General features: G+C 43.2%; 1 protein-coding gene across 28 annotated transcripts in view; it reads left to right on the plus strand.

Moving 5' to 3' along the window:
• The window catches only part of PITPNM2 (phosphatidylinositol transfer protein membrane associated 2), a 215,354-nt gene that overhangs the window by 170,416 nt on the left and 18,537 nt on the right, over positions 1-26,401 (plus strand). For 8 of the 28 annotated variants that reach the window (XM_038373112.2, XM_043498338.1, XM_038373114.2 and 5 more), the window contains 7 exons: positions 903-1,022; positions 1,833-2,044; positions 9,464-9,639; positions 10,099-10,269; positions 11,356-11,505; positions 19,822-19,986; positions 24,227-24,439. In XM_038373112.2, coding sequence (XP_038229040.1) covers positions 903-1,022; positions 1,833-2,044; positions 9,464-9,639; positions 10,099-10,269; positions 11,356-11,505; positions 19,822-19,986; positions 24,227-24,439 — 1,207 coding nt within the window. The other 20 variants (XM_043498352.1, XM_043498351.1, XM_043498353.1 and 17 more) reach the window with 15 other exon arrangements.

Raw genomic sequence — 26,401 nt, forward strand, 5'->3', positions numbered from 1 at the left:
GTTGGAAAAGTTTGACAATGCTGGGCTAATTTATTAAAATGTTTTCTTGGGCTTTTTGTTTTGTTTTTAAGATAAAGATTTTCCCTTATTGTACATTGTTCTTACTGGAGTTTCATTTTTATAAGAAGAAAATGCAAATTAGAGCTAAGAAATTTAGTTGTAAACATGTGAAGCTTAAACGGAAGACACTATAGGTGTGATGTGTCCCTCCAAATGAGGTGTAAGAAATGCTCTTTATCTGTTTTAGGTACTCCTCTGGCCCCCATTACCGTAACATCTGAGCTCCTCACAATCTTTAACGTATTTATCCTCACAACGCCCCAGGAGGTAGGACAGTGCTATTGTCCCCACTGGAGTTCTACAGCCTCCAGACGAGGAACTGAGGCACCGAGAGGCTAAGTGACTTTGCCCAAGGTTGCACAGGAAGTTTGTGAGAATTGAATCTGGGCCTCCTGAAATCCAGGGTGGTGCCTTTAACCACTGAACTGTCTTTCCTTGCCATGTATCACAAGTGCTTCTGCCTCTCCCTACCTTTTATAATCAGGGTTTTCACAACCTCACATATGGGAAGAAATTATCTCAGATCCTGCCTCAAGCCAGATCTGCTCCATAGCTGGAAACCTTCCAGGGTACCTCACAAACAGCCTGGTGTAGAGTAACTGCTGACCCAGAACTCACCCATCTGAGACATGATGGTCAATAATTCCATAACTGCTTGGGCTAGCGAGGACTCCTAGGTAGATATTACGTGATTAAGCAGTGATGCTGATAAATACATGAAGGATCTCATGTTCCCCATTTCCTGGGCTTAGATCCTTTATTTCTTTAGCTAGTATTTCTGTGAATTCAAAGTGAGCAGGATCATTTTGGGTTTTTTTTCCCACCTCTGGTTGCTCTTTCAGGTCTGTTTGGTAGGGGACTGCGTAGGAGGAATCCTGGGATTTGATGCATTATGTTACAGCAATCAGAGTGTGTCTGAGAGCCAAAACAGCAGCCGACGAGGGAGTATTGTGAGTGTGCAGGTAATGCAGCCTACTAGAAACCAGTCAGGATAACCCTGTTGGCCATAGAACTTCCCTGTCCGCCCCTAGCTCCAGATGGAAGGGAGGGCTCCATGTTTAATCCTTCCCCATTCTACCTCCAGTCATCCCCCTATGCCCAGGACATAGGCACTATGGAGGACTGGTTAGGACTCCGTCAGCGATGCCCTAATAATAATAGTCACCACTGCTAATGTGGTTGTCAAAGCATAAGAATGTATTTTAGAAAACATGGACTGTTTCTAATGTATTTAGGGCTTTCATCAGAAAGAACAAAGCTCCATTTTCCAGTTTCATGGAGGGTGTGTGCACACTGGGGTGTGTGCTTGTGTCACTACTTTTGGGGTAGGCTTTGCCCAACCCTGCTGTGTTGTATTGTATTTGTTTTCTATAGCCTAGTGGCTATAGAAATGTTGTTTGGTTTTAGGTTTCAATACCAGAAATCCCGTATGAAGCTAGTTTTTTTTAGTGTATTTGTCAAGTGAAAATTCATTACAGACTAGGATGTTCTGAATAATCTTGCTCAGGACCATCAAACCTCCTATTCTCCCAGATGGTGTGAGTGGAGATTCAAGTTGTTAGTGTCCTTTTTAAGCTTTTCAGTTGCACTCCGAGGTAGGTAAAGTAGAAAAATTCCTGGAGTCCATTTAGATAGGTGTGCTAGGAAATGGAGAGATTAGGTAGATTTGAACTGGAACAAATGAGGAGGCAGTGCGGTTATTTGAAGAGGGAGGGTCTAATGTGGTTGCACTTCTGACTTGTTGCTTGATGCCCGTGTACTTCAAATCCTAGGACACTGACCTCCTGTCTCCTGGAATAATTGTGAACAACAGTTATTGTTCCAGTGGCTCCAACCTGGAAGCCAGCAGACACCTCAGCAGAAGCAACATTGATATTCCTCGTAGCAACGGAGAGGATCCAAAGAAGCAGCTACCCCGAAAAAGGAGTGATTCATCAACCTACGAAATGGACACAATAAAGCAACATCAGGCATTCCTTTCAAGGTAAGGTTTCAAAAGAACAGTGAGTCAGGAATCCCCGGGGGCAAGAGAGACACCCGTGTGCAGTTTTAATGTTGTTTTGTAAACCCGCGGATGGCAAGGATGAGGAATGTTGTTGAAAAATATCAGAGGTGTTCAGATTCCATTGGCAAGTGTGGGCTTTGCAGAGGAATTACCAGCAGTAGTGTACGGTACTGTGTGATTGTGGGGACAAAATTACCCATGAGCTGCTGCTGTGCTGCACCCATGTTACAGTGAGGGTAAAACGGCCACATAAGAGTAGCAAGAGGTTGGTGGTGGTTTTTTTTGTCATGTTATTGCAGGAGGATGAAGCAAATGGAGCACGGATGGCCACCCTGAGCCTGAGAAGGAGCCAGAGTTTAACAATGTACATTGCCAAAGAGCCACAGTAATACGTCAGCAGCCCCCCATCAGCTTTCCCCGCTGTTCTCAGAACCTCCTACCCACTGGCAATCCTGCCGATCAATGCCTCCCCCTCCTTCCCCGCACCTCTCAATCAGGTGTAGGGAAGGACGGGAGGCGTTGATCGTGTGCAGGAGGCTCTGGGGTGGGGGAGGGAAGCGAGGGCACAGCAGGCTCAGGGAAGGGGGCAGGAAGGGGTGGAGCAGGGGCAGGGCCTGTGGCAGAGCCAGGGGATGAGCAGTGAGGACCCCGAGGCACATTGGAAAGTTGGCACCTGTAGCTCCAGCCCCGGAGTCAGTGCCTATACAAGGAGCCGCATATTAACTTCTGAAGAGCCACATGTGGCTCCAGAGCCACAGGTTGGCCATTTCTGAAATAGAGCAAGTCTGTAACCAGTGCAGCTACGGACAAGGCAAGAGAACTTAGAGTCAAATGTCATTTTAAATTTAGTCATCTATCAAAATGGATCCTGACCTGGCTGGCCTGTTGGTCAGAGAGATGGACCTGAGCCATTTGTTATGAGCATCCCTAAACATTGGGATATTTTGAGGATGGATATGAACGCTGACCCTGGGCCCTTCCCAGGTTCATAGGGCCCTTTGCTGCTATTCTGGAGACACAAGTTCAGGGCAGTAGTCCCTTGCTCCCAGGCCATGGGGTTTGGGATGCTCTAGGTGCAATACTACAGTCCCCAGAATTGCTCAGCTTCGTCCAATACTGATCCTGACCCTATTTAAGGAGCAGCATTTACTGGTCTGAAGGGTGGTTCCAGCCAAGCCTTCTTGCCTGGAGGTGAGTGGGAGGAGCCCAGGGCCTCGCATGTCAAGCAGGGAGATGAGGGATCCTCATGGCTCTGCCAGAGATGCAGTGGAAGCCTGGGAGAAGAAATGAGATGACCATGGGTCCTAAAAGAACAGAATCCTAGGCATTAGAGATGGAAGAGACCAATTAGTTCCCATCTAGGATGTCCCCAGTTAGTGCAGGAGTGTCCTCGATAGGTTACTCGGTATGTCTACACTACAAAATTAGGTCGATTTTTATAGAAGTTGATTTTTCGGAAGTGGTTTTATACAGTCGATTGCGTGCGTCCTCACAAAGCACAGTAAGTCGGCGGAGTGCGTCCACAGTACTGTGGCTAGCGTCGACTTTCGGAGCTGTGCACTGTGGGTAGCTATCGCACAGTTCCCACAGTCTCCACAGCCCATTGGAATTGTGGGTTGAGCTCCCAATGCCTGATGGGGCAAAAACATTGTCACGAGTGGTTTTGGGTACATGTCTTCAGTCGTCCCTCCCTCCGTGAAAGCAACGTCAGGCAATCGTTTTGCGGCTTTTTTTCTGGGTTAACCATGCAGACACCATAGCACTGCAAGCAGGAGCCTGCTCAGCTCACCGTCACCACTGCTGTTGCAGGCAAGTCTACTGTGGGGGCTGCTGTGATCCAAGTAGCCAATGCAATCATTGACGTTCTGTTATCAAGGGTAGTGACTCTGGGAAATGTGCGGGCCTTTTTAGATTTTAGGTGCATCATATTCCTGTCCTTTGTCGCTGGTGAAGAAATCTTGCAGCCGTATATTCCACATGTAACAGCTCCAGGGCTCTTGCTCTTTTGCCTTGGCCACACAGCAGCCACTCCTGGGTGCCTTCGCATTAATGGTGAACGGCTCCACCGCTTCCGCTGCAACTCTGCTATCCTGATCTCCTGCAAGCTGGAGGCTTCTGCCTCAGGCTGCTTTCCCAGGCAGCACCGCGCGGTCACATCTACCCCAGCCTACCCCTTGCTCCTATGGTTCATGAAGCCTGGACAGTAGTAAGGAGCAGTTCAACTATAGGCTGAGCAAGTGCGGAATGTGCCTTTGGACGTTTAAAAGCTCACTGGCGCTGTTGGTCAGACCTCAGCGCAACCAACATTCCCATAGTTATTGCTGCTTGCTGTGTGCTCCATAATATCTGTGAGAGTAAGGGGAGATGTTATGGTGGGGTGGGAGGTTGAGGCAAATCTCCTGGTATCCGATTTTTAGCAGCCAGACGCCGATTAGAAGAGCACAGCAAGGCACGCTGTGCATCACAGAGACTTTGAAAATCAGTTTCATAACTGGCCAGGCTACGGTGTGACAGTTGTGTGTTTCTCCTTCATGCAAACCCGCCCCCTTTGTTGATTTTAATTCCCTGTAAGCCAACCACCCTCCCCACTTCGAAATAAAGTAACTATTGTTTTGAAACCATGCATGCTTTCTTTATTAATTAAAAAAAATTGAGATAACGGACAAGGTAGCCGCAGATGGTTTTGAGTACATGTCGTCAGTGACCATTGCCTCCCTCCGTGAAAGCAATGGCAGACAATCATTTCTCACCCTTTTTCCTGGATTGCCTGTGCATACACCATAGCACTGCCAGCGAGAGCCTGCTCCAATCACTGCTGCACTTGTGAGCATTGTAAACACCTCGCATTTGCCCTTGGAGATTTTGACATAATATTGGCATTACTTCTTTTGGAACAGAGTTCTGTTAGCATGGATTCATCTCCCCATACAGCGATCAAATCCAGTTCCTCCCTTTTGGTCCATGCTGGAGCTCTTTTGCGATTCTGGGACTTCATGGTCACCTGTAATGATGAGCTCGCCACACTGGCCAAACAGGAAATGAAATTCAAAAGCTCCTGGGGCTTTTCCTGTGTATCTGACTAGTGCACCCGAGTTGAAAGTGCTGTCCAGAGTGGTCACAATGGAGCACTCTGGGATAGCTCCCGGAGGCCAATACTGTCGAATTGCATCCATGCTACCCCAAATTCGATCCAGCGATGTCGATTTCAAGAGCCCTTTAAGTTGACAAAAATGGCTTCATCATGTGGACAGGTGCAGGGTTAAATCGACCTAATGCTGCTAAATTCGACCTACACTCGTAGTGTAGACCAGGGCTCAGACTGAGCACAGCATTAGATTTAAGTGTTGTAAGTTTTGGTTCCCCCCATCACTTCCCTTGGCATACTGCTCCCCACTCTAACAGAGTTTGCTATGAGGAAGGTTTTTGTTCTTGCTCTTCAGCCTAAATTTTCCCTTTTGGGAAATCTTTTTCATAACACCCTCCTGAATCTCCCAGTGCATAGGCTCAGCCAGAGGCATGTTTTGTATATTTACAGTATTGCCAGCACAGGCAGCCAAAGCTGCCTCTGCCCTGTTAAGCCCCTCCTTCAAATTAATGTGTACCCTTTACTAAGCATGGAGCCTGTTCAGTTGCATCAAAAGTCTGTTTCAGTTTCTTATATGTATTGAGAACCTTAAGTAGCATAATAATGAACTTTTTAAATGGTTCTCTAGAAAATCACTTATTTTATTATTTATTAATTGAATTACTTTCCTAGAGAAAGGTCCTGTTAGCACTTAGATACTCTTCAAGGAGCACCTCTTTGAAGCAGGACGCTTATGTCCTCACTGCTGCATTTCTATTGGCATGTGGAATTAGGAGAGTTCTAGAAATTTTCTACTGATCCTTCCCTTTCGCTGCCTGACAAGCGATGAACCCTATATGCAACTCCAAGCCTCATTCTCCTACACCAGTTAAGGTTGTCTTTCCGTTCCAACTTGGGGGCTTGGACTCTACTCACCTGTCAGGGGCCCTTTACTAAAAGATTTATACAGATGGAAGGTATGAAAGTGAATGGCATTGGGGCATGGAACTGCTATATTAAAAAAAGATGGCTGCATTTAGGAAAACCCATAAGCTCTTTCCACCAGGCTAATAAAAGACAATCAGTCTCTTGTCGTAGCTTAGCAAGGCAACCTCCCATATTAGACAGGCAAATGCTGGTCAAATCAAAAGGTACTGCTTTCTCCTCCTTGCTTCCTCTAGAAGCCAGAAAAGGATGTACCCTGGATTGAACCAAGGAAGATGGCCTTATTTGGTATCTGGCAAGCAGCTTCCTGTTTACTTTGTAAAATAGGTAGTGGGCCCGAAGTGGGCTAGGGATACTGGCAGGTCCATTGTGTTTACCCCTGTATGACTGCATATAACCAGAGTGTTACATTATTGTTACATTACACTCAGCTTATGATGATTGATTAATAAATAGCAGGGTTACCAGTACACTCTCCTATCACTACATAACTTTATCACTAGTATCAATTTTCACTATGAAAACCAAGACATGATGTAACATGGTTACATGGCTTAGTGCAGAGATCTTGGCAGGAGAGAGACCCAAGTTTTCCTAATGAACACAGCAAATGTGTGTCATTCAGGCAGCCTGGCATATGGTGATCTTTCCATTGGTGCCCAATGCAGACTTTAGCACATGCCAAAGACAGATTAATTTTCATTCATGTGTTAGACTCATCCACTGCTTTGGGACAATGCCCAGCAAAGTCGGAGCATCATCTGGTGAGAGGACCACTCTTTTATTTTTAAATTCAGTCCTTCTGCACAGCTACAATATTTCTGGTTGTGTTGGTTTTATATTACTGTCAATTAGTTGACTTGCTACTAAACCCAGTTTGATCCTGTCTAATCAATGCAGCTGTAGCATTCTAAAGGAAAAGCAGGACCATGTGGATTGCTTGGGACATGATGGATTCTGATTCCCCCTCGGATCTCATTTCCTTTGATTCCCAAAAGGGCTGTTGAATGTTCACTAAAATGATAAAAACTGTACCAAACGGCTTAGTAGAGTGTTTTCTTTCCCACATACCCGACCTGAGGGAGGCTGCAGGAGGAAGGTGCTTGGAATGTAACAGAAATTGGAACCCATCTAGAAAATCCATTCCTGCCATAATACATCTGATATATGTTCTGTCTGTCATTTTGTGTATTCATTTAAATCAAGCTAATGGACTGGGTCTTCTCTATAAAGGTGAACTAGTTGCTTATCAAGTTGTCTTAGTTACACATAAGACCTACGTGTTGCAACCCTGACAGCTAAAATGGTTCTAATTTTACCAGAGGATTGTTTTTTTGCACACGCATGCTAACATCATGCGTTCTAGCAGCGTGACCTCCTGGAGCATTGTTCATATCACAGGAAGGGAAACAGGCTCATTTTCGCTGTCATTGCTTTTCACCGTCTTGATGCCACTGTTTTGACTTTCTCAATGATTTGTGTGCATAATATAAGCAAACATCATAACTTGCTCTCATTGGTAACCAAAACTCTAGACATAGAGCTGTGTGTGTATTACAGAAAATACATGACAGTGTGCTACGGTGCAAAGGTTTTATTAGCGTCTGTCTAGATTGTCTAGATTGGCAGCCAGTGAAGGCACAATGAGGAAAATAAAATCAGAGGGGAACCAATTTGCCTTCTTCCCAACTGTGTGTGTCATTCGCAGCTGTTAATTTGTCAGAGTGGCGTTCTCAGATGAAGGATGCATGCAAGGGCAGCTGCTCCAGTATCCCAGTTGGCATAGTGCACACAGCCATGTTCCACTGGGGGCTCCAAGGCAGCAGCAGTAGCAGGACTTCACTGCACAGCCTGGCAGCCACTACACTTTCAGAAGTGCCCCTAAGGAATGAACACTTTGTGCATGCAGAGCTAGGGCAAATTGCAGTGACCCCCTCTAGAACTCTGCCCCAGAGCCGGGAAGAGCAGTGTTGTTTGAGTCATCCCTGACTCCAGGCCAGTAAAAATTTTCTGTCAAACCAAGCTATCATGTAATTCATTTATGCCCCTTATTTTACAGGAAAATTCTTTTAACTGTGTTACAGAGAGCTTTAAATATAGCCAGATTGTCTTGGTCCAACTCTGCAGGCCTTGGAAAATTACAATTCAGACTCAGACTCAAAGAGTCTGAAAAAAACCAACCCTCTTTATTCCCTAAAATAACCTCTTTCTAATTCATACATTGTGATATTTCGCATCTGATAACTCACAATCCACCAGCTCTAGAATAAAAACAAGCACTTTATCCTGTTGGAAGCTGGAGTGATCCCCAGCTCACCCATGTAAGAGAGCTTGTGTTTCTAACCCTGTTGGAGTTCCAGGACTATTGGACTTGTCCTTTAAATCTGCATATTGCCACCCTGCACTTCAGACCCATTGAATTTTGTAGGGAAATTAGACACTTTAGAAGGGGAAACGAAACAAATTAGGGGCAGGCTTTATATTTTTTAATTGAAGCTTTCTGAAGCTGCTCAGGATGGCGCAAGAGGGGAGTTTAAAATGTGAGTAGTCATGACACACATGGATTACTGTGCAGAATCTAGGGAAGGATATTGCTGGTGCATGATAAATACAGTTCATCACATGGAAATCACCACCATAGTATATGGGGTATAAATGTGTATATGTTTTTATATAAGCTTATGCTGTTAGAAAACTCTGTGGCGTGAAGTCAGTGCACAAGAATGTAGGAAACCCTCTTACAGATTTTGATCTTTCTTTTTCTCTTTCCCCTCCCATTTTCTTTTTTCTTTCCTTTGTAATCCCCTAACATTTATCCCACTTCCTTGAAGAAGAAATGGGTAAACGCAGCTCACTGCTTTCCATAGCACTGAGAAATAGAGCGATGAAAAGAAAAAAATGATGAAAAGAATTATGTTGACAAGAGAGACAGTAATAACAATACATGTACTTGGAGTTAAGTTAAAATTGATTGTAAATGCTGCCTTTTGCATGGTACTATAGTAATTTTTGTTTGCTCTTGCTAGCATGCAAATTACTACTTCAGGAGCAGCAGCCAGCATTTTACTCAAACCCACAAAGAGCATATTAGAGATTGGAGGAGGGGGGACAGGAATCCTAGAGATTGTAGCTCACTTGGAGCTTGAATTCATGGACTGGATCATAGCAGTGAAACAAGGGGACTCTGCTCTGATAGGGTAGCTCACTAGCAGGTAGAGGCACAGGTGATCAATGGATAAATTTCCTTTTCTTAAAATAAGAAGAATTGTCTACACGATTAGCCACATTATAATCCTGTGTTTATTTTTTCTTAAAAAAACCCCACACCCTTGTGAACAAAATTTTGGCTTTTGACCCTGTTCTTATTTATGAATTTATTGTTGTTTTAGTTTACATTCTAGTGTTCTGAGAAATGACCCAGGATCCAGACGATCGAGTAGCTCCACAATGTTGGATGGAGGAAATGTTGGAAAATTTGAATTTGAGATCACTGATTTCTTCCTGTTTGGGTCTCCCTTGGGCCTGGTCCTTGCATTGAGAAAAACCGTCATCCCAGCTCTTGACAGTAGGTTTTGGCATGTACTAGTAGTTCCACTTAGTGGGCATTTTAAATACCTTCTACAAAAAAAGCTTTCAGACTTGCAAAGAAGAAATCCAGTAACTTGGATTAGATGAACTGTAGAACATATTGTAAAACTAAATTATATATGTGGTGTTCCACCATACAAGTTAGTACTAGCTACTCCTATAATTTTGATTACACATTTTTTGTCATTGAACCCTAGACAACAAAAATCTAAAAATATGCTGCAAAAAATTTAGTAAATTATGTTCAAAAGAAACATCAGTTGTCCTGCTTGACTTACAACTGGAGTGTGATGGAAGTAAGCACTCTTAAAGGGCTTTTTTCCCCCCATGCTGCACTTTACAAATAGTATATCACCTTTTAAATAGATATATACCAGCCTCACAAATAACTTTGTAATACTTGGGAGTTTCTTTCCCCCCCCCCTTTTCTTCTTAGTCTTTCAGCTGAGGCCAGCCTGCCAACAAGTCTATAACCTGTTCCATCCTGCAGACCCATCTGCCTCACGCCTGGAGCCCCTTTTGGAAAAGAGATTCCATGTGTTGCCTCCCTTCAATATTCCACGCTACCAGAGGTTCCCATTAGGTGACGGCAGTTCTGCTCTTCTGGGTACGTCAGTTTTTATTTGTTATCTGTCTGTGCCCAAAGGCTGTGCTCTCAGTACAGCTGCTGAAGTGAGGGGGTGTTTTAACCATGTGAGATGCACAGGATTAACCTCCTAGTGTTTTATCTTCTTCAAAAAGTTCCCAGGCAAGTGGATTTCTCTTTACAAATTCAGCACCTCACATCCAAAATGCCATTGTTGTCATTTATTAAATAAAACCCACAAGTTGCTATGAGTCAATATGCAATGTACTCTGTATGTTGTTCTCATTTTACATCCCAGACAGCGCTTGAGATTGGTACCATTTCATAGGAATGAAATTCATGATCATCTAGGCTGAGATTTAGGGACTTGATCTTTCAGGGGGTCGATGGAGGCTGGGAGGGAGCAGAGCAAAGCCACGTAAGGGATGCAGTTTGCTTTGTTGCACATGATCAATATGGGTGAAGCAAGCTGAGGGGATTGGGTGCCCGAATACAATTCGCTATGCACGGCACGTTCTGTTGAACTGCTGCTGCATATTTTGCCCATGCAAATGGCTCAAATAAGGGGATAGTGCTCAGAAAGCCCATTTTCAATTCTTGTAATCTACCCACATGTAAGCCAGCAGTTGGAGACCTCTTTCAGCCCAACAAACTTATCTATAGTGAACTCCATTCATAGTGAAATCAAATGCAAGTCCCTGATTATCTCAGTGTGCAAATTTAAAATCTTCTTGAAGTAAATCTCCGCTTGTTTGGGGGAATAATTTTCTCACTTTAAGAAGATTCCATTATATATACCATAAAATTATGATCAGTGATCATTTTGAAAAGCCACAGTGGAGGATTTCCTTTCCTTTTGTTGTAAAATTGCCATTCCTGTGCTTTCTTCTGACTTTATAACTGTTTTAACTAGTAAGGCAGTGAATTTAGGCTTATTCGGAAGACCATCTGTATTAGCTTCTATTCCTCTAATTGAAGGTTGGTCCTTTATAGAAGACCCTGAACTGTAGTTGAGAGTGTTTGATTGTAGTTGTTTGTATGTTTTACAGTTTGTGGCCACATGTTGGTTGTTCTTGTCCTTTTGTTTTCTTCCCCATCTGCTTCTAGTTGAGACAGTCCAGAACAACCCCATCCTCCTTGTGGAAAGCAGCCCATTGGTTGCTCTCCAGCACCAGGACAGCTTCATGGAAACCAGTATACCTGTTCCTGTTCTGAATTGGCAAGATGTTTCCAATAAAAATGCCGTTTTTTCTGAGTGTGTGTAACCTACCCTTTTCTAGTGTCCTGTGTTGTGTACTTGGGGTGCTCCTTGAAGAATGGTCTTCCACCTCATGGGGCTGAAAGCTTTGCACTGTGTACCTGAATATGACAAGTGAAGTACCTGCATAACCATGTATTTTTGGGACCCAAGCAAGAATGGGACCATAAGCCACTGACGGGGTGGTGGAAACTGAGCTGTGGGTTGTCTCCCCTTCTGCTGCTAATGCTGGAAGGGGAGATTGGGGCCAGACAATGAGTTTGCTTTCCCTCTGGTCGAGCTACTGGAGAGGCATCGAATGACCGAAAGGCTCTGGACCCCCATGCTTGCTTTGCTTTTGCTTGAGGCCTGCCGTGCTATTACAGTTTATGCAGTGTACAGAATCTGCCATTGAAACTGACACATGGTTTTTGCTTGCAGTACACAAAGTTTGACAGTGCAGTCAGCACCTAACTATAGAATAACATACAATATAGAGTATGTCTGTACCTGAAAGTGACCAGATCAAAGGTGCATATTTTGTATTTAGTCGCTAATTTTGCATCATCTAAATACAGTGGACAAAGCTTTCAGGACCCAAAGGTGTTTTTTAATTTGATTTCTCAAACAATTGCTGCTTAAAAAACAAGTTTGGTTTTTGTTGCTATCAAAAATGCTGCATGGGCTATATTTTTCTCGATTACAGCTGATACCACATCTGCAAGTTAATGAGACTTTCAGCTTTTTTTTTCTCCTATTTTTTTTTTTATTCTTCCCACCCCTTTTAAATATGCCCCCTGGAGAGCCTGATCCTGCAGCCCTTACTCATGTCAGTCAGCTCTTATTGATCTGAATAACCCCATTGTGCTGATCAGTAATTTCGGAACAGCAGCACCTCCCATTGATTACATTGAATAGAAGATGACACAGGGAGAGATTCTCAAAACTGCAGATGGATGTTAGGTGCCCAATTGCCATTTGTGCCTTTTGAGATTCTCTCCCCGAGTGTTCTCTAGGAAGGGCGGGCGAAAGGACACGAGGGTATTTCCTACCATCGCTTTCCACTCCACTGATGCAGGGTCACTTAGCCTTCATCCCGTGTTAGCTGACTGACCATGACTATGCATACAACAAACTCTACTCCCATCATCTCAAGAGTGTTATGTGGCCTAGTTGGGCCCATATCTGACTTTACCAATGGGGCTGCAGATGAATTTTCAGGACGAATAAAAAGGCACTTCAGCCTCTTTTTCTGTTGCTTTTGAAATTAAGGGTGGGATTTTCTGAAGCACACAGCATTGGCCACTGATTTCAGTGGGAGCAGAGTTAGGTCAATGCTGAGCATTTAAAATGCCACCCAAATTTTTTGTTTTAACTGCTGAAGAGCTCCTTTTCTTCAATGCCACAATGCAGCCTATGTATTCCTTTGCAGGGTACCATGCTGCATTGAAACAGCCTGTTCCCTGATGGCATGCAACCCCTGACACCCCAGGAGCTTAACTCAATGCCACTGATGTATTAGATAGCCCGATGCTGGTCATTTGGTGGGAAGCAATAACTGAACGCACTGAAAAATAAGTCTTAAAATGAAGAGGTGCGGCATTTGAATATGTATTAAAGCTCCACAGCCCAGAGTTGGGAGAGGAGAGGATTTTCTTCTCTACCCACTCTTTGATCACTTTGGACCTACATGAGAACTTTGCTTATTCACACTGCATTGATCTACACACTCTGTAATTCACACACAAAAAGGTAACTTCCCACAACTTCTTAGCAAAGTTCTACTAGCAGAGATGGTGCTACAGTGTGAGATCTCCAGTTTCTAAGTCTTCGTTACTCAAACAAAACACACTATCAAATCTTTCCCACACAAAGTGCATTTAGGCCAGCATAGTCAAACAGACCTAAATCTGTATCTAGAGACCTAAATAAGTGGCCTGATTTTCCAAGGAGCTTGTCACCTACTACTCCCATTATAGTTACTTATGCATCTAATTTTGGGCTCCCCACTTTGAAAACATTGGCCTTAGCACACAGTTAAAGTTATTTTATTTAGAAATAAATTGCACCCATCAAGTTAAATTAAAGTATGACCTTTTGTTGCTGCGTTATCTTTACTTTTTTAAAACTGTGTGCAAAATATTAATAATTTATACTGAGTGATTTGTAATGCAGTGAATCTCCCAGTCATTTGTGAGAGTAAATGAGGTCCTATATTGAACAGACTAGGGTTTAATTTGCAAATCATTTTCAATATAGATTTGGGATTTTGGAATACTTGACAGAAGGGGTAAATTGAGAAGGCTATGTTTTCTAGGTTTCAGAGTGGTAGCCTAGTTAGTCTGTATCAGCAAAAAAAACAAGGAGTACTTGTGGCACCTTAGAGACTAACAAATTTATTTGGGCATAAGCTTTCATGGGCTAAAACCCACTTCATCGGATGCATGCAGTGGAAAATGCAGTAGGAAGATATATATACACAGAGAACATGAAAAAAATGGGTGTTGCCATACCAACTGTAACAAGACCAGTTAATCAAGGTGGGCTGTTAGCAGCAGGAGACACATTTTCATCTCTTGTGTTTCCTGTTCCATATTTTCCCTGGAAACAGCTTTCTGTTATAGAATTAAGATCTCATGGTTTGAAAAGGAGGGACTCTGTGCACTAAAAAAGGGAGAGATTCTGGAGGTTTCAGAAAATATGAAAGCAGATATAATTAAGGCTATGTGAGGGAGCATTGCTGTCAGAGCCAATAGATTCCCTTTATCTGCATGTAGTGTGTTAAGTTTAATAGTGTAGTGTAACATTAAAAAAAAAGTAGATATTTATATGAATGTCTGTGGTGACATCAGCTAGGACAATATCAAAAGGACTGTTGATCTTCCTGCTTCAGACCCAGTATTGCCAACCTCCAAGCATTCAAAAATCATGAGTCAGATCCCCAAAAAAACGAGACTGATTTACATATCATGAAACTTTGCTTTTCATAATTTATTTTAAAATTTGCATCCTGATTTGTAAGCCTTTAGTGTGGCCTCACTTCATGTTTCCCAGCTTTCTTACCACTTTTACAGATCCAGACTAACACGGCTACCCCTCTGATACTTGCTTTTTTATGTTTACATGAAAGATGAGATTCTCCTGCAGTCTCTGATTCCAGCAGCTGGGGCTCTGAGAAAAAAATCCAGATATTGTAAAAGTCAGCAACATCAAATGCCAAGTGGCTGCCATTTTGGAGCACTCTGACTAGGTAGCTTTTGAGCTACACAAGCACTGTCACCACTAGCTGGAGCTCTTGTACTGGCATGGTTGAAGTTAGTCCTTGCTCCCTATTGCTGCTGGCTGCAGTTGGGAATCGGAAGAAAAGTGCCCCCCCAACCCCTTGTGTGTGCCTTGGGAGTTGAGTCATTTCCTCTGAGGCATCTGGCATTGGTGTAGGAGTCAGGATATTAGACACGCTGGATCATTAGTCTGATCAGTAGTCTGTTTTGCTGCAGCAATTCTGTAAATTTTTACAGCCTGGCAAAACCTCCTGAAAATAGAGTTCCGTCCATGCTTTCTCTGCACACCTTTGATTGTGGGCCTCATCCTGTGAGGCATGGAGGTTCACAATGCAGGTAGCTCAGTAGGGAGCTGTACAAATGCCACTGAGGATAGAGTGTAGAGACTTTAATAGGATCTACCTCTCTGGCCTGGTGTTCTCTAGGAAAAATGGTTGAATTTAGGCTGGATGTAGCAAAAACGTGCTAGCTAGGCCCAAGCTGAACTCGATCTCCCTCCCTTCCCCCCCCAGTGTAGGTACAAGGTAAGATCTTTTAAATTGAATTATTTAGCTACGCTGCAGCTCAAGCAATTGAGCTCAGGATGTTACGCTATATCTACACTAGGAGAAAAGGTCAGGCTTAGCTAGCACGTTAGCTGAGCCCAACCTAAACTCAGCGCTTTTCCGAGTCAGGATAAAGTCTCTGAGTCCGAGGGATCGTACAGCTGAGCCCTGCAGTGTGTCTGCTGACTTAATGGAGAGCTGTTCCCATCACACAAGTTCCAGACCCTGTTACTGTATCACTCTGTGTTACAGGAGGGCTGTGGGCCTCAAAAGGCACTGTAGAAACACGTGGTAAGAGGCAGCCCCTACCCCAGAGCACTTACAATCTAATAGATAAGGCCAGACAAAGGCTAGAAGGAGAAACCGGTGCAGAAAGGGGAAGTGACGTGCTCAGGTTCACTCAGCAGATTAGTGACAGAGCTGGAAATATTAGATTGTAATCTATTAGATTGTAAGTGTGTCCCATGACACGTGTGTCCCATTCCAGCATCCCTGTCCACTGGACCACGCCAGATCTCCATTCAGTTCGGAACTGTAATCAGCTCCCATGCTTGACTTGTACTCCTTTTTGGAATGTGGCTTCAGTGTGTTTCCTTTCTGTAAATCTTTTATTGAAGGAAGTGCCAGTAGAGCATGAGACCGCTGCAAAGCGTGGCACGGTGAGACATGCTGCAGTACAGACGCTGTGCAGCAATCTTGATAGCAAGCAGCTCAAGGCAAAATGGAAAGAGGAGGGAAGTGAGGGGAGCGTACATCAGAGGAGAGGGTGACGCTAGCAGAGGCCTTTCAGGCTTAACTCCTATAGTGTATGAAACACAAAGTGTCAGGGTCAGACTCCAATTGGGCCATAGGCACTGGCAGTCCATATGGCTTTAAGTTGATTAGCTAGTAGTCTTTTTTTTTCTGAAGAGCACTGAACTGATTTTACCAACATTTAACTCCACGGTTCTACTGCTTTCAGCCATTCTCTTCCCCAACAGAACAGCATAGTTCATGTCATTTGTATGCCAGAGCCTGTGTTAACTGCAGCTATCTAAGAAAGCACAAATGTTTGAAGTTCCAGTTAGCAAGTCAGTAGCACTAGGCATATGGGCTTCTTGGATCAATATTTAGATGACTCATTTGTGCACTTGCTAATACAACGCCAGACTGACCTCATCCAAGGATATTTAATTTCCAGTTAGATCATTTCCCACACAGTTGAAATAAATAATTTACAGTAGGGCTGTTGATTGATAGCAGTTAACTCATGCGATTAACTCAAAAAAATTAATTGCGATTTAAAAAATGAATCGCAATTAATCGAATTTTTAATCGCACTGTTAAACAATAGAATACTAATTGAAATTTATTAAATATTTTTGAATGTTTTTCTACATTTTCAAATATATTGATTTCAGTTACAACACAATACAAAGTGTACACTGCTCACTTTATATTATTTTATTTCAAATATTTGAATTGTAAAAATGATAAAAGAAACAGTATTTTTCAATTCATCTCATACAAGTACAATAGTGCAACCACTTTATCGTGAAAGTGTAACTTATAAATGTAGTATTTTTTTGTTACATAACTGCACTTAACAACAAAACAATGCAAAACTTTAGAGCCTACAAGTCCACTCAGTCCTACTTCTTGTTCAGCCAATCACTAAGACAAACAAATTTGCTTACATTTACAGGAGATAATACTGCTCACTTCTTATTTGCAATGTCACCAGAAAGTGAGAACAAGCATTCTCATGGGACTTTCATAGCCGGCATTGCAAGGTATTATGTCCCAGATATGCTAAACATTCGTATGCCCCTTCATGCTTCAGCCACCATTCCAGAAGACATACTTCCATGCTGATGACGCTAGTTAAAAAAAGAATACATTAATTAAATTTCTGACTCAACTTCTTGGGAGAGAATTGTGTGTCTCCGGCTCTATTTTACCCACATTCTGCCATATATTTCATGTTACAGTAGTCTCAGATGATGACTCAGCACATGTTGTTCATTTTAAGAACACTTTTGCTGCAGATTTGACAAAACGCAAAGAAGGTACCAATATGAGATTTCTAAAGATAGCCACAGCACTCAACCCAAGGTTTAAGAATCTGAAGTGCCTTCCAAAATCTGAGAGGGTCAAGGTGTGGAGCTTGCTTTCAGAAGTCTTAAAAGAGCAACATTCTGATGCAGGAACTAAAGAACCCAAACCACCAAAAAGAAAATCAACCTTCTGCTGGTGACATTTGACTCAGATGATGAAAATGAACATGCATAAGTCTTCATTGCTTTGGATTGTTATTGAGCAGAAGCCGTCATCAGCATGAACGCATGTCCTCTGCAATGGTGGTTGAAATATAAAGGAACATATGAATCTTTAGCACATGAAACGGGCAGCATTATCTCCCACAGATGAAAACAAACTTGTTTGTCTGAGCGATTGGCTGAACAAGAAATAGGACTGAGTGGACTAGTAGGCTCTAAAGTTTTATATTCTTTTATTTTTGAATGCAGGGGTTTTTTGTACATAATTCTACATTTGTAAGTTCAACTTTAATGAGAAAGACATTGCACTACAGTACTTGTATTAGGTGAATTGAAAAATGCTATTGCTTTTATTTTTTACAGTGCAAATATGTATAACCAAAAATAAATATAAAGTGAGCACTGTACACTTTTTATTCTGTGTTGTAATTAAAATCAATATATTTGAAAATGTAGAAAAAATCCAAACTATTTAAATAAATGGTATTCTATTATTGTTTAATGGTGCGATTAATCATGATTAACAGCCCTAATCACTTGACAGCCCTAATTTACAGCTGACTTTTGTTGCCAGAGGGAAGCATTTTCCTCCTTGTTTTGGTGTTTTGTGCCTGCTTGCACAAAATCGGTTGATAGTTGTGAATCAAGTTCAGATGCCGATACTCTGATTCTCCAGTGATGGGCAGCAGTGTAGAACTTTAGATAAAAGTGCAAACTCACCTGCTTGATTGCCGTGTCAGCTTTGCATTCCATTAGATATCTTGCACTTACAGGACATAGTTTCTTTAAATTGAGAATCTCCTTGTGCATCACAGACATTAATTAATTCTGCCTTGCAATACCTCTGTAGGGTGGGTAGGTATTGTTATAAGCAAATTACAGGTAGGAGAATGAGTCACAAAAGTTGAGTGTGGCTTTGAGTGAGTCACAGCAAATCAGTGGTACAGCTGGGAAAAGAACTCAGGAGTCACCTTCATTCCCAATCTGTTGTGCTAGCTACTAGGTAACACTGCTTTCCCCATGCCTTAAAATGTGATTTTAATGTATAGTTTTTCCCCACAGAAAAGCAGGATTGCCCAATAGATCCACATAAACCTCACAGTTTCTCAGTTACATGCATTATAGAACTAATTTCCCACTAATAATACATACGTACACACACAACTCCATGAGTGTGATTTTTCGTCCTCGTTCCCCTCGTGTTTACTTCCTGAAAGATAAGGCCAAACTTTTCAAGCCTGGGGGCGTAAAGTTGGGCTCCTAAATCCAGATTTTAGGCACCTAAATAAAAGTGGCCTGATTTTCAAACAGGCTGAACGCCCCCAAAGCTCTTTTAAATTAAAGGGAAATTTGAGTGTTCAACACCCAGGCTACTTTTACTGAGAAGCCTAAATATGGAGTTAGGAGCCTAACTGGAGGCCTTCAGTTTCACAAACAGTGGCTGTATTTTTTTTAGCAACTAAGGGTATGCCTACACCGCAGCCAGTGATGTGATTACAGTGTGAGTAGGCAGCCCCACACTAGCTTTAATCTAGCTAGCACAGCTGAAAATATCAGAAACAGTGGCACAAATCCTGGTGCAGGCTAGCAACGCTAGTACGTATCCAAGGATTCGGGTGGACTTGTACAGCCCACGTTCAATCCCATGCCACTGTGTCTTTGTTGCTATTAGCCAGGCTATGTAGGTTGAAACTAGCCTGGGTATGTCTGCCTGAGCTGCAATCACACCTTGAATTGCAATGTAAATGCACCTTAAATACAAGTCCAACATGAGGACCACCTGCCATGACAATATCTCTCCTTGAAACTTTCCCCTTTAGTTTAAAAGATGCTATAAAACCAGTATCTCCCAAATTAAGTTTTTTACCTTCCGCCCCTTCCCCCCATTGTTCTGGCTAAATGTGAATATGTATAGCTGTATATATTCACATGGGTCTGCATGATGCATGTTTCTATTCTTGCTGCTCAAGCAAACCTGTCCTGATTTGGTTTGGTTTAAACTGATTCTTTTGCTTTTCTTAATCAGACAATGAGATGCTAGATGCCAACTCTCCTTTTGCCTGCTCTGGTGTTTTGTTTTCTTTTCAAAATAGAGCTGAGATGAAATGTGTTTTCCTTCCAATTGGTTTGCAAGTTTTTGCATCTGAAAGCCAATCCTTGCTTTGTTTGCCTCCTTTTCTCCTCTTGATTTCATCTTGCCTGGTCTCTGTCTGTTGGTCTAATATTTCGATTTCCCTGTTTCGACTTCATAGCAGATGTTGTTCAGTCTCATGGTGCAGTCTTCATGGAAAATGCGTCCCTTTCCACCCCCATTACAACACCTCAGTTCAGGGGATTCCGGAGGGCCAGTGAGATCAGCATTGCCAGCCAGGTCTCAGGAATGGCAGACAGTTACACTGCTTCCAACATAGCTAACAGTAAGTGTTTCGCACCCTCCAAGATTTCTTCTCACTGTAGCACTAAAGTAGCAGCACCACACACCAGGCTGATCTCAATGTATAAGACAGACCCATAGAACTCTTCTCTCTGTCTTTATTTTGTGCGTATGTTTTTAATATATAGCCTGGTTTGGAGTTAGCCACTGAATTGCTCTATGATCCTTCAAACTCTACGCTGTGCAGTGTTGTCAGATACAAAGGGTTGGGGAGAACAGGAGGACACTGAGGGTATTTCCTGCTGTTGAGAGTGTTTCCTGGTCAGGGTCAATCATAACACCTGCCAGTCCTCCCCTATTGCTTGCTTAATTAAGTCTAATAATAGCAGCACAGAACATCAGACTGCATGGCCAAGGGTGGTCTTTGAAAAGCATTTTGCTCCTTGTTAAAGAAAAACAGCTTCCTTGTCTATTGCAAAGGATGTAGCTCTCCGATCCATTGTAAAGCTGATCCCTGCCTGAATATCAAGAAAAATATACATACTTGCATCTCAGAGTCTTGGTGTTCCTATTTATTTTTATCTATACCAATGCAATAACTTGTTGTATTTATGTTAAACTCACCTGTCCTTTGGAATTGGGGTGTGAATGCAATAGTTTGACAGACATTGTTCCCCCCATGGGAAAACTCGTATAATTTGCACCTTTGAAACTGATGTCTGCAGAAATGGAGGTCCTTTATTCCGGATATTCATGGGTGAACCATTGGGCTGTTTGTCCTCTTAATTTCTTGTTACAGTAGTTGCATGTTTTGTTTAAATGTATTCTCTTGAAATACAGTGCACCCGCATTAACGGGGGCTTCCACAAGTCAGATTGGAATAGGTAGGATTTGAGCCCTACAAGGTTTACATGAATTCCTGCAATGAGGAGTCAAACATTGCTGAAGACTTAGACAGGCTAACTTTATCACTGGAGGTGGGGCTGAACCAGAATGTCTGGGGCTGTTCAAATCACATATCTGAATTTGATGGCAAGAGTCAGTCTCTGCTTGTAGCTGGGAGCCTTGCATTGAGGGAGGATAACGAATGTAATTGCTTGTCTGAGGCTGTTTTCAATGATTATTAAGAAGTTGGAACTATTCCACCTAAGCCCAATTTTATCATTGTCAATGACACATTGTTAATGCACCCTTAGGAAGAACAGATGCCTACAATTATAATACAGTGGGCTGCCACTATATTATGCATGTTGGAGTGATTATGGGCATAAGTTGTTCATGTATAAAAGATAATTGATAACCTTGAACAAGCATTGGCCCCTGTGCATCATTAAGGAATCAAATGGTACGTCTAGTCTTCAGATGATAATTGTGGTCTATGCAACTGGTATATAATCAGCACTTTTAGATAAATAATGCAAGATCTGACAGGTGGCGCATCACATATTATTTAAAGGTAATGTGCAAAGGAGAAAAAATGGGTGTGTCCCCCTCCCCTTTTTTTTTGGCTGCTTTCTGTTTTTTAAAAAAAAGTCTGGGGGACAAAAAATGAAGTTTTTCTTGTTTAGTTTACACATTAGAAATTCAGCTCTTATCTTGCCCGGAGGACTCTGGTGACTAGAGAATTAGCAAAATGATGACATTACAAGAACCAAAGCTGAGCAACTGATTGTGGAAGTGGTTTTTAGTCAGATTGAGTTAAAAAAAATTTTTGTCAAGGGCCATTTAACTTCAATGATGAAGAAATCTTTTGGAAAAAGGCAGCCTTTGCTAAAAATTCACTCTCTTCCTCCTCTCTATTAAGGTGTGAGTGTTAACAATAGACATTCTCTGGGACCCCAAACAAATCAGCTAGAAAAGCTAGACCACCCCAACACTGATGTCCCTGATACATCTAAGGCAAAAACCCACACAGAATTTAAAAAAAAAAACAACAAACTTCGAGAACTTGGAAGGAAGCCAAAAACCCCAAAGGCACAATCCCAGTTTTAAAAAATACCTTGTGCATGTCACCTTTAGTGGGCCCCTCGGCTTTGAACTATTACGTTTATAATTAAACAGTAAGGTTTTTAGTTCCTCTTGAGGTAAATATAGGTCAGATAATCATAATGTGAAGTAAAATCTGTAGGCTGGGATGTTCAACAGAGCCCAAGGCTTGTAGGTTCCTGACTCCTGTTGAAATCTGCCTAACTCCCTTCTGCATCTTTGACAATCCCAGCTTTAAACAACAAACAAAGGGGGGCACCTGCTCTTCTGGATATGTGCACGTACACCTCAGAGCACTCGGCCAAGTGCAGTGCATAGTCTGTGTGCAGGATTGGGAACCAGGAGTTCCCAAATCCTCTTCCTGTCTCTGATACTGACTCTCTCTGTAGCTTTGGGCAAGTCATGGAACCACTCTGCCTCAGTTTCCCCATCTGTAAAACGGGGATATTATTACCCTCCTCATGGGCATGTAGTGACAATGAATCAGTTAATGCATCTAAAGTACTTTGACCATGAAAAGCAGTATATATACGTTCCTAGTATTATTAGGACTAGCATTTCTGCCTGCACTCCGTGTTTATGCCCTGTTATATTTTTGTGCATATGTCACAATGGGGTTGAGTAGCTTCTTGTTTTCTCTGGCCAGATGTCAGTGTGTGGCAAGAATAAACTACCTGCACTTTAACAAATGGGATTTTCCTTTCTTAAGGAGAGGATTTTTTGTTTGTCGTATCAGAGCAAATACACAAAATACACAATGGGATTGCACAATAAAATATGTTCTGCCTTGCTACATGTTAATCTGTCTGTGTAGAAGGTTCCTTACAGGGCGTTTGTTTTGTGCACATTTCACATTCCGGGGTAATTGCTGAGCTCAGCCAGTCAGGAAGGTAAAGTGTTGATTATTAAATATGTATCTAATGGTAGCGCCCCAAGGCCCCCGTCAGGATCAGGGCCCCAGTGCGCTGGGGGCTACACAAACACAGGAGGAGGTGATTGCCGCCCTCAGGCATTGACAAGCTGAATAAAGCCTTAGTGTAAATATCCAACATTTCCTTTCCCTAAGGAAGTGAAGCTGTGCAGGCAGTGTGGGTCAAATTCATTAAGCCACCAGCTCTGATGGAGTTACACCATCAGATTTCAGAGTAGCAGCCATGTTAGTCTGTATTCGCAAAAAAGAAAAGGAGTACTTGTGGCACCTTAGAGACTAACAAATTTATTTGAGCACAAGCTTTCGTGAGCTACAGCTCACTTCATCGGATGCATTCAAATAAATTTGTTAGTCTCTAAGGTGCCACAAGTACTCCTTTTCTTTTTTACCATCAGATTTGGCAAGCTCTCTTCAGACTGCCGGCCACCTTCATTATATGAAGGTGGGAACAATTTGTGCCCTTGCTCCTGCCTACATAACCCCACTGACCTCAGTAGGATTGATGGAGTTTAATGGAGAAAGCAGAATCTAGCTCATCAGATGAAAGCTGGTGCTTTTGTATTGGACCGAAAAACCTGCTCTTAAAACTAACTTCCCTCCTTCATTTCAGGGGCACTTCTGCATGTGTTGCTGAATAGAAGAGTTGACCTCCCCATCCCCGTTTATTTGATTATTAAGACTTCTGTTTGCAACATGATTTTTGTCTTCCTGCACAGATGGCCCCAAAAACAGAAATGTAGCACTGAAGGTTCTGACTTTGTCTCATTGTGAAAGGGCCCGTCCTTGAGTTAGGCCTTCCAAATGCATTTCCATCTCCATATCCCTTCCAGGTCCAGCTTCAGATGCTGGGAACAAGCCACTGTGATTCCGTTGCATGAAGTCCAGTGAGAATCCGCAACATGGGACTCCACAGCCCTGCTTCCTGGGGAGTTCCCTCTGCATGGCACTGTAGAGTGGTGGAGGATAGCCAAGTCTGTGGGTGCACAGACTGAACCCCTCCTCCCCACAGAGAAGCAACATCCTATCAACTGTGGCAGCAGCTTTGCAGCCATTGAGTTGAGGAAAGAAGATTCCCAGCTGTATACCTCCTTAGATCTCCACCACAAAGACAGGTTACTCAAGGTGGCAGGTGGTCAGCCTTCATCTCTTTATAAGGAAACACATGTAAATGCTTAATTTCAACTCCAAAATAATAGTTCCCACACGGGATTGCAATCTCGTTTCTTTAATCCATGTGTCTTTTCCATCACAGCATTAATTGCTGGAGGACAAAACTGATGTGTTCTGCATGTGCGTGCTGTGATAATAAGTGTGGGTTTTTGTTTGTGTGTGTGTGTGTGTTGTTGTTTTTAATTTTGTTCCTTAGAAAACAAAAATCATCTTAACCATGCCAGAGGAGGATTTAGCTTTCTGTCCCAACTTGCCCTCCCTCACAAATCCCCCACCCAAGCCTCACCCAAGAGACATAGGCAACGTAAACGTGAAATACCCCAGAATCATTTAGGAAGAAGGCTTGAAGGGCCATCAAGTTGGGATCCGGACTATATTCTACGAATACCAGATCTGGACATCAAGAAAGGTATTCTGGAAAGGGGACTTATCTATCCAACTAATCTCCTACATCATCTAACCAGGGCAGTCCTCTTCTCCAGAGGAAATCTCTTTGCTTTCTCCTTTCACCAGGGGCCCTCGCAAACTTAGCACTATTTAACAAATACTTGTTTTCATATTGCTTGAAAGAGTAACTGCAGCACTGCTAACAGCTGGTGATGGCACAAATTCTTTTAGACGAGAGATGTGGGAGTAACCACACTGTCCCTTAGCCCCTGTTGCAATCTCTTCCTAACACAAAGGCGTTAATCCTGGCTCTTCTGTACAAAGAATCTGAAATGAACCAAGAATAGGACTTTCATGAGAAATGGAAAGTTGGATCTTTACCAATAACTGGGACTTTACCAGTAACTGGTGATTCCATAGCTGGAAACGCAAGCAAAATATCATGTCTTTTGATAGGTCAAAATCTCTGTCTAAATGGCCATTCCGTGTCAAATCCTGTGCCGAGCAGGGAAAGCAGAGTAACCGAACTGGCACACGTATACTTGGAAAAGGCAGCACCTGTATTCTGTCTGCTAGCAGCCCCTCCTGCCCATTATTCTTGCTAGAATCAGGTTAGTTGGCATGGGGAAGCATGGTTCATAGCTGCCATTGCTGGCCCGGGGGCATATGCACATACCAACACCATACCTCAGATCACCCTGCTCTAGCTCCTGCCGGGACATCCCACAGAGGAGTTGTCTGCTCATTTGTGGAAAGAGTGGGCAACTCTTCCCTTGGGCCCAGATTTTCAAATGAGGTGTGTGCTTGGTGGCAGCTATCACATCCCCTCCCGTGTCAGGCTGTCTCGTTTTTGTGTCTGATGCCTTATTGGAGAATGTTCTAAAGAGAACCAGCTATTTTAGAGAATCCCAAGCTCTTTGTCCAAGCCCCAATCCTCCTAATACCACTGCTCTGGGGTCTCTTTTCTCCTTCTGTGGCTGCTTTTTCATCACAAAGCAGGTGGGAGTTCAAGGCTGCCTGCATCTAGAACAGGGGTAGGCAAACTTTTTGGCCTGAGGGCCACGTCGGGTTTCCAAAATTGTATGGAGGGACGGTTAGGGGAGGCTGTGTCTCCCCAAACAGCCAGGTGTGGCCCAACCCCCACCTCCTATCTGACTCTCCCCTCTCCCCTGCTTCTTGCCCCCTGATGGTTCCCCCGGGACTCCCTCCCCATCCAACCCACCCTGTCCCCTGACACCGCCCCCACCCCGGGACTCCTACCCCATCCACCACTCCTTGTCCCCTGACCACCCCCCGGACCTCCCAGGTGTCACTTTTGGGCTGCTGATGGGTCTTAAACTGTGGTCTTGCAGAAGGAAATATTCTGAAGAGCAACACTAGGGAGTGGGATCTGGGCAGTGGGGGTGGGGCATGGGAGGGAATGTGGGTCCATTTTACAGGGAAGACGTTGGGAACTCTCTGGTTTAGCTGAAGGATCTGACTGGCTGTTCCTTGTGTTTTGGTGGTGGTCTGTGTGTAAACTGCCCCCATTGAGCACATCCACTTCACCACCTCACTCCCATTGATATCCCTGCAGTGTGGCTCTGCTACTAGAAGAATGACTTGGTATTAAAATAAGGTCCTTGACTTTTCTGCTGGCTTTTAAATTACCCTGTAGCTACCGGCTTCCTCTGTAGCCCCCATCCCAGTAGATGCTGATGAAGCCTGGAGATTCGTCCACCATTTAATGCCCCCATCCTCAAAGCTCACCAGAGCCTCTGTTTTGAGAACTGCAGGGTTAGGGGACTCCTTGCTGGTTCTCTTGTTGGGTTGGGGGGTTGTGAAGACACTCGCTCCTGCAGAGGCTGAGCAAGTTGCTTCAATAGCACTCCAGAGGCTGGCAGCCTGCAGAATGGTGGTGGTGATTATGAATGCATCACCATGGGCCTTTCTCATAATCCAGTCTCTTTCCCCCTCCCAGTGTTTTGCTTGTCTTTCCATAGCA

Source organism: Dermochelys coriacea, chromosome 15, assembly GCF_009764565.3.
Source record: "Dermochelys coriacea isolate rDerCor1 chromosome 15, rDerCor1.pri.v4, whole genome shotgun sequence".
NCBI classification, from domain to species: domain Eukaryota; kingdom Metazoa; phylum Chordata; order Testudines; family Dermochelyidae; genus Dermochelys; species Dermochelys coriacea.